Genomic DNA, 17,478 nt, shown 5'->3' on the forward strand with positions numbered 1-17,478 from the left:
CAACATGATGAAACCCCGTTTCAACTATAAATACAAAAATTAGCTGGGTGTGGAGGTGCGTGCCTGTAGTCCCAGCAACTTGGGAGGCTGAGACAGAAGAATTGCTTGAAACTGGGAGGCGGAGGTTGCAGTGAGCTGAGATTGTGCCATTGCACCCCAGCTTTAGTGACTGAGCGAGACTCCATCTTAATATAAATAAATAAATACACATATACATTCATACATACATACATACATACATAGATATATATGGTGACCCATGCCTATCCTTCAGGCTCTCCGGGAGGCTAAAGCAGGGATTCGTTGAGCCCAGGAGTTTGAGGCTGCTGTAAACTCTGAATTGTGTCATTGTACTCCAGAACTAAGCCACAGAGCAACACCTTCTCTCTCTCTCTCTTTTTTCTTTTGAGACAGAGTCTCACTCTGTCTCCAAGGCTGGAGTGTAGGGGCACAATTTCAGCGTACTACAGTAACCTCCACCTCCTGGGTTCAACTGGTTCTCCTGCCTCAGCCTCCTGAGTAGCTGTGATTACAGGCATGCACAACCACACCCAGGTAATTTTTTTTTTTTTTTGAGGCAGAGTCTCGTTCTGTCACCCACACTGGAGTGCAGTGGCGTGATCTTGGCTCGCTGCAAGCTCCGCCTCCCGGGTTCACGCCATTCTCCCGCCTCAGCCTCCTGAGTAGCTGGGACTACAGGTGCCCGCCACCACGCCTGGTTATTTTTTTGTATTTTTAGTAGAGACAGGGTTTCACCGTGTTAGCCAGGATGGTCTCGATCTCCTGACCTCGTGATCCATCTGCCTCGGCCTCCCAAAGTGCTGGGATTACAGACGTGAGCCACCGCGCCTGGCCTCACCCAGGTAATTTTTGTACTTTTAGTAGAGGTGGGGTTTCACCGCGTTGGCTAGGCTGGTCTCGCACTTCTGACCTCAAGTGATCTACCTGCCTTGGCCTCCCAAAGTGCTGGGATTACAGGTGTGAGCCACCATACCTGGACCAACATCTTATCTCTTAAAAAAGAAATTTTTTTTGAAGAGACATGTTGATCTACTCATGTGGCTTCAAATGCATTACCAAATCAGATACACAAAATCTCCCCTTATTTGTCTCCTTTTCCAGAATTTACCAGATATCTGTGCACATTAACATATGTATTTCATATGTAGTTTCTCTGAGCTGACATCCAGATGTGGTCCCTGAACCACCCAGGCTGCCCAGCAGCACTGACATCAATGGGCCCACACTCCATGTTTATCCATGTCTGGGTGTGAGCCCTTCCCAGGACCGTGCCCAGTGGAGCCTTTTCCCAAGTCCATGTCACTGGGTCACAGGAGATGGAATCTCAGAGCAGATGACAGGAACTGAGGGCAGGCATGGGTGAGTGCGAGCGAACCTGTCAGGCAAAATGCTTCAGACTCAGAAAAGACTGGCTACTACAACACCTGGCATTTCAGAAAGAAGAGACAGATTAATCCCCAGAGGAACATCACTTCACCTGAGGAAGGGCCATGCCGGGCTCCTTTCCTTTCCTCTTCTCAGCTGCTTCCTCACGTAACATGAGTCTTTAGAAATCAATCCTGTATGTGAAAAAAAAGACTTCATGTTAGAAATGACTCACTCCCTTCCTGTGACAAAAACACATGAACAGGAGAGACTTCACTCTGTAGAAAGACGTCACCCTCTGCCCTCTGCACCAGAGATCATGCAGAGATAAGAAAGCCCCACAGGAAGACCTATAAGTGTACGTTTGACCCCGGTCTTCAGATCTCACTCCCCTCCTGGAGAAGCCCCCACACACGAGGCAGCAGGGGTGAGCTGGGCTGCACTGATCTCCCCTTCAGGATACAGACTCATCCCTGACCAAACCCCATCCAGAGGACAGCCCCTCACCTCTCTGTGGATCACAGGCTGAGCTCAGCCTCCAGAAATGGAGGACACAGAGCTTCGATGCTCAGTGCTGCACACAGATGACAAGCACCTGGGCCACTGCAGCTATTACTGAGGGTGGGCTCCATCCCTTCAGAATAAGAACCCCTGCTAAAGCAGCACAAATGCTCTATTTGCAAAATGCTCTGGACTCTAATGTAAAGCCAGGGTTGAGCTCCACTCAGAGGGGGCGAGCCCAGCACAGCCCCACGTTCTGGCTCTGCTCTCTCTTTGGGGCCTTTTTCTCACCAGGATCCAAACAGCGGATGGCAAAGGCACAAAAATAATCAAAGAGAACAGACAATGTGGACCCGGGGTGGGGCAAAAGTTCAGCTGTGTGTAAGGAAAATGAATTTAGGGCCCCAAATCACTAAGTAAAAGGGAAAAGTCAAGCTGGGAACTGCTTAGGGAACAAGACTCCCCTTCTATTCAAAGTTACCCCTCTGCTCCCTGACATAGATGCATATCTGAGTGCCTCCTTTGAAAGGCTAATCAGAAACTCAAAAGAAGGACCCAGCACAGTGGCTCAGGACTGTAATCCCAGCACTGTGGGAGGCCAAGGCTGGCAGATCACTTGGGGTCAAGAGGTCGACACCAGCTCAGCCAACATGGTCAAAACCCATCTCTATTAAAAATACAAAAATGATCCAGGCATCTACTTGGGAAGCTGAGGCAGGAGAATCACTTGAACCCAGGAGGCAGAGGTTGCAGTGAGCTGATATCGTGCCACTGCACTCCAGCCTGGGCGACAAAACGAGACTTCATTTCAAAAAAAAAAAAGGAAACTCAAAAGATTGCAACCATTTGTGCCTCAGTCCTCTGTGACCTGGAAGCCCCCACTCTGCTTCAAGTCTTCCTGCCTTTGTTTAAAGTTGCCCCACCTTCCCAGACCAAACCAATGTACTTCTTACATATATTGATTGATGATGTCTCATGTCTCCATAATATGTATAAAATTAAGCTCTGCCCCGACCACCTTGGACAAAATAAACTTTCTAAATTAACTGAGATCTGTGTAAGATTTTCTGGTTTCACAGCTGCAATGTCAAATGGGGGGCTGTGGGAGATCACAAAGGAAACCCGGAGAAGATGATATCAGAACACGGACCTAGGAAAGAAAGGCTGCTTGTCATTTGCAGCTGAGGGGCAGAGAGTCCTAGTCAGAGTGACAGCTCAAGCGAAGGCCCTGAGACAGGAGCAACCTCAGCCCCAGGAAAAGGAAAGCGATCCATGTAGCTGGAGCAGTGGAAGAGAGGAGGGCACAGGTAGGACATAAGGTCAGAGAGGTCCTGGGGGCACAGACACATAGGGACATGGTCTTCAAACATTTTTCTCCCACAACCCAAAAGAATTTTGAAAGTCGATGGTGATCCCTGCTATGCAGGAGTCTGAGGCAGGAGAATCCCTTGAAGCCAGGAGACAGAGGTTGGAAAGAGCTGAGATCATGCCATTGCACTCCAGCTTGGAACACAAGAGTGAAAATGTGTCTCAAAAAAAAAACAAAAAAAAAAGGTAGTTATGTATCTTCTCACTCCTTTCACGTATACATGTAAGTTTCTCTTTATAATTTACAACACTTATAAATAATGTAATTTATTTCCCATATTTAAAACACATGCTGTCAAGTTCAGCTAAGTTTCCAGAAGTACACAGTCACTCTCATCTGAGATGTGCAGACTGTAAGGGAATGTTCGGGGGGTTTAGGAAGTCACTTATGGACACCTGAAGTTGGGGGTGCCCCTTTGATGTCCCAGGAGAGAGCTGAGGAGACAATTGGACACAGGATTGTAGAGCTCAGTGGTGAGGCCTGCAGGGGACATGGAGTCGTGTAGGTGGGTGAAAGCTCTGAGATGATAAGGCTCAAGGTGATTTGAGTCTAATCCCCTGTTTTTGCTCATCTTGTGCTTTTTTTTTTTTTTTTTTTTTTTTAGCATTTGGATAACTGGAACCCATTTAAAATTTGAGTTAAAACTGAGCACCCTGGCCGGGCGCGGTGGCTCAAGCCTGTAATCCCAGCACTTTGGGAGGCCGAGACGGGCGAATCACAAGGTCAGGAGATCGAGACCATCCTGGCTAACACGGTGAAACCCCGTCTCTACTAAAAATACAAAAACTAGCCGGCGAGGTGGCGGGCGCCTGTAGTCCCAGCTACTCGGGAGGCTGAGGCAGGAGAATGGTGTAAACCCGGGAGGCGGAGCTTGCAGTGAGCTGAGATCCGGCCACTGCACTCCAGTCCGGGCGACAGAGCGAGACTCCGCCTCAAAAACAAAACAAAACAAAACAAAACAACAACAACAAAAAAACTGAGCACCCTAATTCTGTACATATCTCTCATTCTCCAATTCTCTCTCTAGCTTTTGTTTTCTTTTATTTTTCCCTGGGATTCTGCTCCTCATTTTGTACCCCTCTCCTCTCCTATTTATCCCCTTCTTCCCTCTATTACTTCTCTTCCACCTCTTCTGCTCCATCCTCACAACTTATTTAACCTCTTTTTTTTTCTTTCTTTTTTTTTTTTTTGAGACCGAGTTTCGCTCTTGTTGCCCAGGATGGAGTGCAATGGCGAGATCTTGGCTCACCTCAATCTCAGCCTCCCAGGTTCAAGCGATTCTCCTGCCTCAGACTCCCTAGTAGCTGGGATTACAGGCATGTGCAACCACGCCCGGCTAATTTTGTATTTTTAGTAGAGACGTTTTTCCATGTTGGTCAGGCTGGTCTCGAACTCTGGACCTCAGGTGATCCGCCTGCCTCCGTCTCCCATAGTGCTGGGATTACAGGCATGAGCCACCGCGCCCAGTCCTTATTTAACCTCTTGTTGCTCCTTCTCCCCAATCTTTCGATCGTCCTCAATCTCTATATATTACCACCTCTTCTCTTATCTCTGCGTCTCCTCTGCTCTCCCTGTTACATTCCCTTTTCCCTGTTACACCCCCCGTCCCCACTCTCTAGCACCCCAGATCCCCAGGTGTCCTCCCTGCTGTGGTTCTCCCTCTGTTCTCCTTGCCACCAGCACCACTCTGCTCTGTCTGCCCTGGCTTCAAATACCTCCTCCTCTCCCTCACTCTGGTGAGCCTCCCTCTTTGCTGCCCTTCTCCCTATCTTGCTGTCCTTCATCTCCGCACAGCTAGCTTTTCTCTACATTTCTCCAGTTGCTTTTCTCCTCCTGCTATCTTTTTTTTTCTTTCACTTTTGCTGTCTCTTAGCAAATCCCTCACCCATTCTCTACTTTGCCATCTGTTATGGGCCTTCCTCATTCTTCTTTTCTCTGTGTCTGGTTTTCTACTGCTCTCTCAGTCCCTCTATCTCCTGATCCCTTTGGCCCACACAATCACAGGCGGGTTTGGAGTAAGACGCCTGCATCCCGGAGAAGCGCATTTTCCAGGGGGTGGAGCTGGGCAGGCAAGAACACCAGGTGTCATAGGACAAGCCCCTAGGACCTCCCCAACGCTGGCTCAGTGGAAGCGGTGACTGCGGAGGAAAGACTTGGGGAGCAGCAGGGTCCAGCAGGAGGAGGGACGTGGGGGGCCAAAAGCGCCTTAAGACAAGGGTTGGACCTGCAGGATCCCAGGACCGGGCAGAGGACGAAGCCCTCCGGGACTGGGGCCGCGGCTCTGTGCTCCAGGGGCCGACTGGGGCGAGGCTGGGCAGCGCACAGGGCGGGAGGAGTCAGAACAAGGTTTTGAGGCGAAAATTATGGCACAGGAAGTGTATACATTGCCCTATAGCAGAAAGACCGGGACTGGAACAGCCTCCGGGCGACTTCAAACCCAAAAGGAAGCAACTTCCGGACTCTTATGGGGATGTCTCAATTTGCTCTGGGTGAAGGAAGACAGGCGAGAATTTCCAGGTCCGTGGGGACCCCACGTCCCAGGGACAGAAAAGCGGGGACCTGAGAAGCCAGTGAAGACAGTGAAACTCACGCTCCGCGGTAGGACCTTCACCTCACGCGATCCGCTTCCGGGTTTGCGCGCGCAGGACAGAAACCAGGCCTGGGCGGGGCCCGCGGGCAAGTTAACGGGGCCTGGGCGGGGTAGGGGCGGGGCGGGTGGCGGAGAGACCTTGCCCTGCAGAAACGGCAGAGGGCGGGGCCGGGGCGGGACCTGTGCGTCTCTCTGCCTGGCACCCAGAGCCTGTTTTTCGGGTTTTTGGAAGCGAGAGCGGCCAGGAAGGTTGAGGCATGATTCAAAAGCCCTGGAATTGTCTGGAACGGGGATGCAAACTAGAATGTGAAATGCAAAGCCCTGTCTGGGCTGAATGCACGATTTCATGCTGACTGCCCACAGAACAGAATAGACGTCCTCTCCCTTTCTATTCTGCATTCACTCAGGAGGGAGGATCCACCCTGTGCTCAGCTTCAGAGACTTCCCTAGGGCCTCCGCCTGGGATGCGGGACGGAGTCCTCAGGCCAGGGAAAAGAGAGGTCACCACCTGCTACTTAAACACAGCAGAGATGCAGGCACCAGACAGAAGCCTGAGGTCTCAGCTACTCAGGAAGCAGCGGAGGGGGAGAATCCCTGAAACTGGGGGTCCAGGCCAGCCTGGGCGACAAAGTAACACCCCTACCGCAGGACTCCCTTCTCCGTCTCTCTCTTGCCCTTTTCCTTTCCTTTCTTCTTTTTTGTTTTGACGGAGTCTCGCTCTGTCGCCGAGGTTGGAGTGCAGTGGCAAGATTTTGGCTCATTGCAAGCTCAGCCTCCCAGGTTCACACCATTCTCCTGCCTCAGCCTTTCGAATAACTGGGACTACAGGCGCCCGCCATGATGCCCAGCTAATTTTTTCTATTTTTAGTAGAGACGGGTTTCACTGTGTTAGCCAGGATGGTCTGGATCTCCTGACCTCGTGATCCGCCCGCCTCAGCTTCCCAAATTGCTAGAATTATAGGTGTGAGACACCGCGCCCCGCCTTGATTTTCTTTTTCCTTTTTAGCCCTTTTTAAATAAAATTTTTGATGGTGTGACGTAGGGATCCAACATTACTCTTTTCCATGTGGATATCAAGTTAGTTGTCCCAGCACATTTGTGAAAGAAATCTATTACTTTTTTTTTTCTTTCCTTTTATTTATTTATTTATTTATTTTTTGAGACGGAGTCTCGCTCTGTCGCCGAGGCTGGAGTGCAGTGGCCGGATCTCAGCTCACTGCAAGCTCCGCCTCCCGGGTTTACGCCATTCTCCTGCCTCAGCCTCCCCAGTAACTGGGACTACAGGCGCCCGCCACCTCGCCCGGCTAGTTTTTTGTATTTTTTAGTAGAGACGGGGTTTCACCGTGTTAGCCAGGATGGTCTCTATCTCCTGACCTCGTGATCCGCCCGTCTCGGCCTCCCAAAGTGCTGGGATTACAGGCTTGAGCCACCGCGCCCGGCCTTTCCTTTTATTTTTGAGACAGAGTATTTCTCTGTGGCCCCTGGTGGGGTGCAGTTGCAAGTTCATGGCTCACTGCAGTCTCTGCCTCCTGGGTGGAAGCTATTCTGCCTCAGCCTTTGGATAGCTGCTATTACAAGCGCAGATGACCACACCCAGCTAATTTTCGTATTTTTGGTAGAGACGGGGTTTCACCATGTTGGCCAGGCTGGTCTGGAACTCCTGACTTCAGTGATGCACCTGCCTGCTGGGATTACACTCGTGATTCACCATGCCTGGCCCAGGAAATATTCTTTACTTCCCTTTTTAAATGTGAGAAAATATAATTGAAAAACCAAGAGAATTCCCCCAAATGAGAAATCATTTCTACGACGATAATAGAGAAAGAAAGAGAAACTATTTTATTAATAACCTTTAGAGCAGAATGTGATGGGAAATAGAGGCAAACAGCTAAGAGGTTGAAAAGAGAGAAACTTCAGTATTCTACACAACCCACTAAGTACATGTTTTAAAGATCAGTCTTCACTAATCCGTCTTCAGGGAAGAGGACTTGACAAGCCCTTGGTTACACACAGTTCATCCTGGCTGTACTTCGTAATGGAGGTGAGGATCTCTGTGAGCTAATTAGCTTCATCCCAAGGGAAGGGGAGAAACCCTAACAGTAACCCTAATACAAAAATTAGCTGGGCATGGTGGCAGGCACCTGTAATTTTTCTGTATATTTAGTAGAGACAAGTTTTGCCAAGCTGGCCAGGCTGGTATTGAACTCCTGACCTCAAGTGATCTGCCCACCTCGGCCTCCCAAACTGTTGGGATTACAGGCTTGAGCCACCATGGTCAGCCAGGAAAACTCTTAGAAGTTGCGCCTGCATTCCACCAGACTCAGGTTGCAGGACGACATTCCTCTCAAGGCTCAAAATTATTTAAAGGTCCAAAGCTTTAAATTGGAATCATTTGATGTTTGAATTATTTAATTTCCTACTGAGACACAGGTACTATCTATCTGGTTGTATGCTTTTTTTTTTTTTTTTTTTGAGGCGGAGTCTCACTTTATTACCCAGGCTGCAGTGCAGTGGCGCAATCTCGGCTCACTGCAACCTCTGCCTCCCAGGTTCAAGCAATTCTCCTGCCGCAGCCTCTGGAGTAGCTGGGATTACAGGCGACCACCACCACGCCCAGCTAATTTTTGTATTTTTAGTAGAGATTCACCATGTTGGTCAGGCTGGTCTCGAACCCCTGACCTCGTGATCAGGGGATCACGAGATTGTGCCACTGTACTCCAGTCTGGGCGACAGAGCGAGACTCCGTCTCAAAAAAAAAAAAGAACTGACGTACAGTGTCGGAGGGTGTGATTATGATGTCACAGGTACAGTTAGGTAACACCAGGCAATACAGCCAATTTTATATATATGCATTGCCCTTAGTTATCTAGTTAACTGTGCATAAAATAGAAAATATAGACTGTGTACTGGGAAAATTTATAAACTGAGATCACAGAAAACATTGTATAAAACAAATTGCACAATAAAAACGTAAAAAACAAGATGTAGGCTCTCTGGTCTGAATGATCATATTGGCCAAAAGCGATGTTCAGAGTTCTTATTGTCCAATAGGATGTTCCTGCAGATGGTGCCTTTGAGAGAATTTGGTCATGGGTGTTGACTACATGTGAATAGGACTAGCGCTTTTACTTTTATTATTTATTTATTTATTTACTTTTTGAGACGGAGTTTCCCTCTTGTTGCCCACGCTGGAGTGCAATGGTGCAATCATGGCTCACCACAACCTTTGTCTCCTGGGTTCATGCAATTCTCCTGCCTCAGCCTCCCAAGTAGCTGGGATTACAGGCATGCACCACCACACCCAGCTAATTTTGTATTTTTAGTAGAGATGGGGTTTCTCTATTTTAGTCAGGCTGGTCTCGAACCCCCGACCTCAGGTGATTCACCCACATCAGCCTTCCAAAGTGCTGGAATTACAAGTGTGAGCCACTGTGCACAGCCAGGACTACCGCTTTTATAAAGAGAGACATTAAAGAGCTGATTGCTATTTCTTTTTTTTCTGTTTTTGAGATCAAGTCATACTCTATCACTCAGGCTGGAGTGTAGTGGCATGATTCTCCTGCTTAAAGAGATTCTCCTGCTTCAGCCTCCTGAGTAGATGTGACCACAGACGCATGCCACCATCCTTGGCTAATTTTTAAATTTTCTTTCTTTTTTTTTCTGGAGAGGGGGAGACGGATCTCACTCTATCACCCAGGCTGCAGTGCCATGGTGCGATCGTGGCTCACTGCAACCTCTGCTTCCCAACCGGGTCCAAGTAATTCTCCTGCCTCAGCCTGTGGAGTAGCTGAAATTAGAAGCATGCGCCATCACGTCCAGTGAATTTTTGTACTTTTGGTAGAGACAGGGTTTCACCATGTAGGCCAGGCTGGTCTCAAACTTCTGACCTTAAGTGATTTGCTCCCAAAGTGCTGGGATTACAGGCATGAGCCACCACGCCGGGCTTTGACGTTTCTTTTTCTTTCTTTTTTTTTTCAGATGGAGTCTAGCTCTGTTGCCTAAGCTGGCGTGCAGTGGCGCAATCTCGGCTCACTGCAACCTCTGCCTCTGGGGTTCAAACAATTGTCCTGCCTTAGCCTCCTGAGTAGGTGGGATTACAGGCATCTGCCATCATGTCCGGCTAATTTTTGTATTTCTTTAGTAGAGATGGGGTTTCACTGTGTTGGCCAGGGTGGTCTCAAACTTCTGACCTCGTGATCCACGCACCTAGGCCTCCCAAAGTGCTAGGATTACAGGCGTGAGCCACAGCGCCCTGATGTCCCTTTTCAAAACTACTATGGGCTTGGCACAGTGGCTCACGCCTGTAATCCCAGCACTTTGGGAGGCCAAGGCGGGCGGATCACCTGAGGTGGGGAATTAGAGAGCAGCCTGGGCCAATATGAAGAAACTCCGTCTCTACTAAAAACACAAAATTAGCCAGGCGTGGTGGTGCATGCCTGTAATCCCAGCTACTCAGGTGGCTGAGGCAGTAGAATCGCTTGAAGCCACTAAGCGGAGGTTGTGGTGAGCTGAGATCATGCCATCACACTCCAGCCTGAGCAACAAGAGCAAAACTCCCTCTCTTACAAAAAGAAAAAAAAAAGGGCTATGTAGGCCAGATGCGGTGACTCATCCCTGTAATCCCACCTGTAATCCCACCTGTAATCCCAGTGATTTGAGAGGCCAAGGCAGGAGGATCCTTTGAGCCCAGGATTTTGAGACCAGCCTGGGAAACATAGTGAAACCCCATTTCTACAAAAAAAAAAAAAAATTACAAAAACTAGCTGAGCTTGGTGGCTCATGCCTCTGGTCCCAGCTACTCAGAAGACTGAGGTAGGAGGATCACTTGAGCCCAAGAGGCCGAGGCTGCAGTTAGAGGAGGTCAGGCCACTGCACTCCAGCCTGGGTAATAGAGCCAGACCCTGTCTCAAAATATTGATTAATTAATTCCATTAAAAGTATTATGTAATAACAGTGACTATTTTCCCACTTCACTGCCCCACATCTTACCCCATCCTAGGAAACGGGAAGGCAGTGATTGACAACTGAATTAGTCACTTCAATCTGGCTGAATAGGGATTCCAAGTGGAACATAACCTCTCAAGCCAAGATTTATAGAATGCACGTCTTTTTTTTTTTTTTTTTTTTGAGACAGAGTTTCTCTCTTGTTGCCCAGGCTGGACTACAATGGCGAGATCTTGGCTCACCGCAACCTCCTCCTCCCAGGTTCAAGCGACTCTCTTGCCTCAGCCTCCCCAGTAGCTGGGATTACAGGCATGTGCCACCACGCCTAGCTAATTTTGTATTTTTTCTTTCTTTTTTTTTTTTTTTTTTTGAGACAGAGTCTTGCTCTGTCGCCCAGGCTGGAGTGCAGTGGTCAGATCTCAGCTCACTGCAAACTCTGCCTCCCGGGTTCACGCCATTCTCCTGCCTCAGCCTCCTGAGTAGCTGGGACTACAGGCGCCCGCCACCTCGCCCAGCTAGTTTTTTGTATTTTTTTTGGTAGAGACGGAGTTTCACTGTGTTAGCCAGGATGGTCTCGATCTCCTGACCTCGTGATTCGCCCGTCTCGGCCTCCCAAAGTGCTGGGATTACAGGCTTGAGCCACCGTGCCCGGCCTAATTTTGTATTTTTAGTAGAGACGGGGTTTCTCCATGTTGGTCAGGCTGGTCTCAAACTCCCGACCTAAGTGATCCATCCGCCTCGGCCTCCCAAAGTGCTGGAATTATGGGGGCGTGAGCCACCGGGCCCAGCCTGTACATGTCTTACAGATACAAATTTTAAAATTCTCAATCTCATCTGTATAATTTAAACAACTTTTTAGTTATTAGATTATATACACAGAAGTCAACATGTCACAACTAATCATATCCAATGACCTCACTCACTCACTCATCTGAACCCAAAGTCTCTCACCCCTTTTTTGTTTGAGACTGCAGTACAGTGGCATGATCTCAGATCATTGCAGACCTCCTGGGCTCAAGTCATCCTCCCAGCTCGGCCTCCAGAGCAGCTGGAGTACAGGTGCACACCATTACGCCTGGTTATTTACTTATTTTTTTTTTTGGCAGAGATGGGGGTCTCACTATGTTTCCCAGGCTGGTCTCGAACTCCTGGACTCAAGCAATCTCCTTGCCTCAGTCTCCTAAAGTGGAGAGATTACAGGCGTGAGCCACTGTGCCGAGCCCCTCTGTCTTCATTACTGTGCTTCCCTCCCTAATTCTGTACATATCTCTCATTTTCGCCTTCTCTCTCTAGCTTTCATTTTCTTTTCTTCCTCCCTGGTATTCTGCTGCTCATTTTGTACCCCTGTCCTCTTCTGCTGTTTATCTCCTTCTTCCCTCTATTCCTTCTCTTCCACCTCTTCTGCTCCATCCTCGCAACTTATTAACCTCTTGTTGCTCCTTCTCCCCAGTCTTTAGATCGTCCTCAATCTCCATCTATTTCCGCCTCTTCTCCCATCTCTGCGCCTCCTCTGCTCTCCTTGTTAAATTCTCTCTTCCCTGATACACTCCCCTGTCCCCACTCTGTGGCACCTCAGATCCCCAGGTGTCCTCCCTGATGTGGTTCTCCCTCGGTTTTCCTTGACACAAGCACCACTCTGCTCTGTTGCCCTGGCTCCAAATCCCTCCCTCTCTCCCTCACTCTGATGAGCCTCCCTCTTTGCTGCCCTTCTCCCTACCTTGCCGTCCTTTATCTCTGTACATCTAGCTTTTCTCTACGTTTCTCCAGTTGCTTTCCTCCTCCTGCTTTCTTTTTTTTTTTTTTTTTCACTTTTGCCATCTCTTGGCATATCCCTCACCAATCCTTTATTTTGCCATCTGTTCTGGGCCTTTCTTGTTCTTCTTTTCTCTCAGGTTTTCTACTGCTCTCTGTCTGTCTCCTGATCCCTTCGGCCCACACAATCGCAGGAGGGTTTGGAGTAAGACGCCTGCATCCCGGAGGAGCGCATTTTCCAGTGGCTGGAGCTCGGCAGGCAAGAAGATCCCAGGTCACAGGACAGGCCCCTGGGACCTCCCCAGTGCGGGTTCAATGAAAGCGGTGACGGCGGAGGGGAGACCTGGGGAACAGCAGACCCTGGCAGGAGGACGGAGGTGGGGAGGGCGATGTGCGCCTTAGGACAAGGTTGGGGCCTGCAGGATCCCAGGACCCGGAAGAGGACTGGACCTCCCCGGGATTGGGGCCGCAGCGCGGCGCTCCAGGGGCCAACCAAGAGGAGGCTGAGAGGCGCGCCCTGGGCAAGAATCCACCTCCCCTGTGAGGACTTTAAAAAGCGCGGGGCGGGAGGAGTCAGAACAAGGTTTTGAGCAGGAAAACTACACAACAGGAAGTGTATACATTGCCCTGTAGCAGAAAGAACGGTGACGGGAGCAGCCTCAGGGCGACTTTAAACCCAAAAGGAAGCGACCCCCGGGGTCTCACGGGGATGTCTCAATTTGCTCTGGGCGAAGGAAGACGGGCGAGAATTTACAGGTCTGGGAGGGCCCCACTTCCCAGGGTGGGAAGCGCTGGGGACCTAGCAAGCAGAGACTTAATACAACACAGAGAAAACTCACCGCGCGATGTGACCGGCACTCCACCCGATCCGCTTCCGGGTTAGCGTTAATCTGCGCGCGCAGGACAGAAGCCAGACCCGGGCGGGAGGCCGGAGGAGGTGGGCGGGGCCTGGGCGAGGTAGGGGCTGGGCGCCAGGCGGAGAGAACCTGCCCTTTGGAATCGGCAGAGGGCGGGGCTGGGGCAGGTCCTGCGCATCTCTTAGCCTCCCTCCCAGCGTCTCTGTCTTCAGGTTGTGGAGGCGAGAGGGCCAGAAAGTCTAAGGAATGATTCAAAAGCCCTGGAATTGTCTGGAACCGGGATGCAAACTAGAATATGAAATGCAAAGCCCTGCCTGGGCAGCACGTACGATGTCATGGTGACGGCCCACAGAGCAGTTTAGAAATCCTCTCCCTTTCTATTGTCCCATTCACTCCGGAGGGAGAGTCTATCCTGTGCTCAGTTTCAGAGACTTCCCTAAAGCCACCGCCTGGGGTGCCGGACGGAGTGCTCAGGCCAGGGAGGAGTGAGGTCACCACCTGCTGCTTAAACACAGCAGAGGCACAGAGGTGGGAGCCTGAGGTCCCAGCTCCTCAGGAAGCAGAGGCAGGAAAATCGCTGAGCCTGGGGTTCCAAGCCAGCCTCCGCGAAAAGTAACACCCACTGCCACAAGTCTCCCTTCCTCATCTCTCTCTTTCTCTTTTTTTTTTTTTTTCTTTTTTTTTTTGAGACGGAGTCTCGCTCTGTCGCCCAGGCTGGAGTGCAGTGGCCGGATCTCAGCTCACTGCAAGCTTCGCCTCCCAGGTTCACGCCATTCTCCTGCCTCAGACTCCGGTGTAGCTGGGACTACAGGTGCCCGCCACCACGCCCAGTTAATTTTTTTTTGTATTTTTAGTAGAGACAGGGTTTCACCGTGTTAGCCAGGATGGTCTCGATCTCCTGACCTCGTGATCCGCCCGTCTCGGCCTCCCAAAGTGCTGGGATTACAGGCGTGAGCCACCGCGCCCGGCCTTCTTTCTCTTTTTTTAAAAAAACTTTTTAGGCCGGGCGCGGTGGCTCAAGCCTGTAATCCCAGCACTTTGGGAGGCCGAGACGGGCGGATCACGAGGTCAGGAGATCGAGACCATCCTGGCTAACACGGTGAAATCCCGTCTCTACTAAAAATACAAAAAAAACTAGCTGGGCGAGGTGGCGGGCGCCTGTAGTCCCAGCTACTCGGGAGGCTGAGGCAGGAGAATGGCGTAAACCCGGGAGGCGGAGCTTGCAGTGAGCTGAGATCTGGCCACTGCACTCCAGCCCGGGCGACAGGGCGAGACTCCGCCTCAAAAAAAGAAAAAGAAAAAAAAAAACCAACACTATTCTTTTCCATGTGGATATCCAGTTAGTTGTCCTGGCACATTTGTAGAAGAGATCAATTACTTTCTTTTTTTATTATTATTTACTTTTTTCTTTCTCTGTTTTTTCTTTTCTTTTTCGTGTGTGTGTGTGTGTGTGTGTGTGTGTGTGCAGCGGCCATTGAAAATAATATGCTAAGAATAGATAAGGCTCAAGGACAGTATCTCTAGCTGGTTGCACTTTCCATGAACTCCAGTAGTCAAGGACAGTATCTCTAGCTGGTTGCACTTTCCATGAACTCCAGTAGTCAAGGACAGTATCTCTAGCTGGTTGCACTTTCCATGAACTCCAGTAGTCAAGGACAGTATCTCTAGCTGGTTGCACTTTCCATGAACTCCAGTAGTCAAGGACAGTATCTCTAGTTGAACTTTTAATGAACTCTAGTAGGCGCCAAGAAGGCAGACAAATAAGAAAGAGCTTAGAGACAAGGAACTAAGCAGAAGGTTACATCTGGGTGCAGAAAGTTTGTTTTGCATTGTGTTATTTTTGCTGACGTGGGATTTATGGAGTATAAATAAAGTGAGGCGGAGGCTCTAGGCGCGGCCGCCATGTTCTCTGTTTGTCTTTGTCTCTTGTGTCTGTTCATTCTCCACCACCCCCAGCACGGTCCCCAATGTGTGTGTGTGTGTGTGTGTGTGTGTGTGTGTGTGTGTGTGTCAGAGTATTTCTCTGTCGCCCAGGCTGGAGTGCAGTGGCGAGATCTGGACTCAATGCAGCCTCTGCCTCCTGGGTTCAAGTGATTCTCCTGTCTCAGCCTCGGGAGCAGCTGGCATTACAGGCGCGCGCCACTATGCCCAGCTAATTTTTGTGTTTTTCACAGAGACGGGATTCACCATGTTGACCAGGCCGGTATCGAACTCCTCACTTCAAGTTATTTGCCTGCCTCAGCCTCCCAAAGTGCTGGGATTACAGGTGTGAGCCAACATGCCTGGCCCAAGAAATATTCGTTACTTCGCTTTTTAAATGTTGACAAAATATAATTGAAAACTAAAAAATCTTCTCCCAAATGAGAAATCATCTCCATGACGATAACAGAGAAAGAAATGAAAACCATTTTATTAATAAATAAGCCTTGGACCAGAATGTGATGGGAAATAGAGGCAAACAGCTAAGAGGTTGAAAAGAGAGAAAGCAACTTCACTGTTCTATAAAACCCATTAAGTAGAAGAGGCCTGTTGGCAGGCTCAGCTCAGCTCACAGGCTCTGATAGTTTCTCTGATACTTAAGCCCAATTAAACTTTGATACTCTTACTACAGAACAAATAACAAAGGTGTGTATGAGAACTTGGGATAAATTACGTGCCCCAGGCCAAGCTCCTGTTTCTTTTTTTTTTTTTTTTTTTTTGAGACGGAGTCTCGCTCTGTCACCCAGGCTGGAGTGCTGTGGCTGGATCTCAGCTCACTGCAAGCTCCGCCTCCCGGGTTCAGGCCATTCTCCTGTCTCAGCCTCCCCGAGTAGCTGGGACTACAGGCGCCGCCACGTCGCCCGGCTAGTTTTTTTGTAGTTTTTAGTAGAGACGGGGTTTCACCGTGTTAGCCAGGATGGTCTCGATCTCCTGACCTCGTGATCCGCCCGTCTCGGCCTCCCAAAGTGCTGGGATTACAGGCTTGAGCCACCGCGCCCGGCCGCTCCTGTTTCTTTTACCGTGGTTAAACAAGGTCACACTGAATCATACCCTGATTTTTCAGCTAAATTACAAAATGCTGTTGAAAAATCTGTCTCTGATGAGCATGCTCAAGGTATTCTCCTTCGTATGTGAGCTTTTGAAAATGCGAACCATTAGTGTAAAATGGCTATGCATTCTGACAAAATTTTCCTGATCATGAGGTGTTGCCTGTATATATTAAAGCTTGTGAAGGCATTGGATCAGACACCCACAAAGCTATTCTGTGGGCACGGGCTATGAAGGACACCAACCAAACTGGTCCCACTAATTCTTTTCTTGGAGCCCAGACAGTCCAGGACCGTATATATGCTAATTCTTCTCTCTTCAAACCTCCAGAGTTACCTAATGGCTCTGGGACCAAACTACAATTTACCTATAATTCTTCAGGCCCTCCCCCATCCACTTCAGCCCCTCACCCTCCTGTCATTTTGGTTCCTCACCCGGTCCCTTTGTCATCCACTCAGCCTACTTCTCTGTACCTTCTTCACACATGGACACCTGTAATCACCAGTATACTTCTAATTCTTTTCTAATTGCGGTAAACTTGGTCATACTTGAAAAAATTGCACTGTTAAAAACTGAAAAGCTACCAAGCCGGCTCAACAAACACAGCCAAATGCTGCTGCTAGTGTTTGCCCATATTGTCACAAAGGTAAACACTGGACAAGTACTTGCTGCTCTGAGTATGATATAGATGGAAACCCCCACCACAACAAGAGGGAAATGGGGAGCAGGGCTGACCCCAGGCCCCGATGTCAAACACGATGCTTCAGACTCAGACCAAAGTTGGGTTTCCGCTTCAGGCGGTCCCAACACAACCCCCAGCACAAACAAATTTACCTATAGCCAACCCAAATAGGTCTCAGCCTCTCCTTTTTTCTCAATACAGTGCTTGTCCACCTCCACAGTAGGGGGTGGGAAGGTCGATCTCTGTAGTACTATTCCTCTAAATTTACTACCTAACCCTTTTCCTTTAATTGTCCCCATGAGGGTCACTGGCCCTTTACCTCAAGGTTCGGTGGGCCTGGTGTTAGTTAGGGCATCCACCTCTGCTAAAG

General features: G+C 49.4%; 1 protein-coding gene across 1 annotated transcript in view; it reads right to left on the reverse strand.

Moving 5' to 3' along the window:
- Positions 1-5,891, reverse strand: part of LOC104672668 (zinc finger protein 611) — a 28,654-nt gene extending 22,763 nt beyond the window's left edge. The window contains exons 1-2 of the mRNA XM_010376509.2: positions 5,847-5,891; positions 1,499-1,580 (exon numbers count right to left, since the gene is read on the reverse strand). Coding sequence (XP_010374811.2) covers positions 1,499-1,561 — 63 coding nt within the window. The 5' untranslated portion in view covers positions 1,562-1,580; positions 5,847-5,891. The remainder of the gene's footprint in view (positions 1-1,498; positions 1,581-5,846) is intronic.
- Between the last annotated feature and the right edge of the window lie 11,587 nt (positions 5,892-17,478).

Source organism: Rhinopithecus roxellana, chromosome 12, assembly GCF_007565055.1.
Source record: "Rhinopithecus roxellana isolate Shanxi Qingling chromosome 12, ASM756505v1, whole genome shotgun sequence".
NCBI classification, from domain to species: Eukaryota; Metazoa; Chordata; class Mammalia; order Primates; family Cercopithecidae; genus Rhinopithecus; species Rhinopithecus roxellana.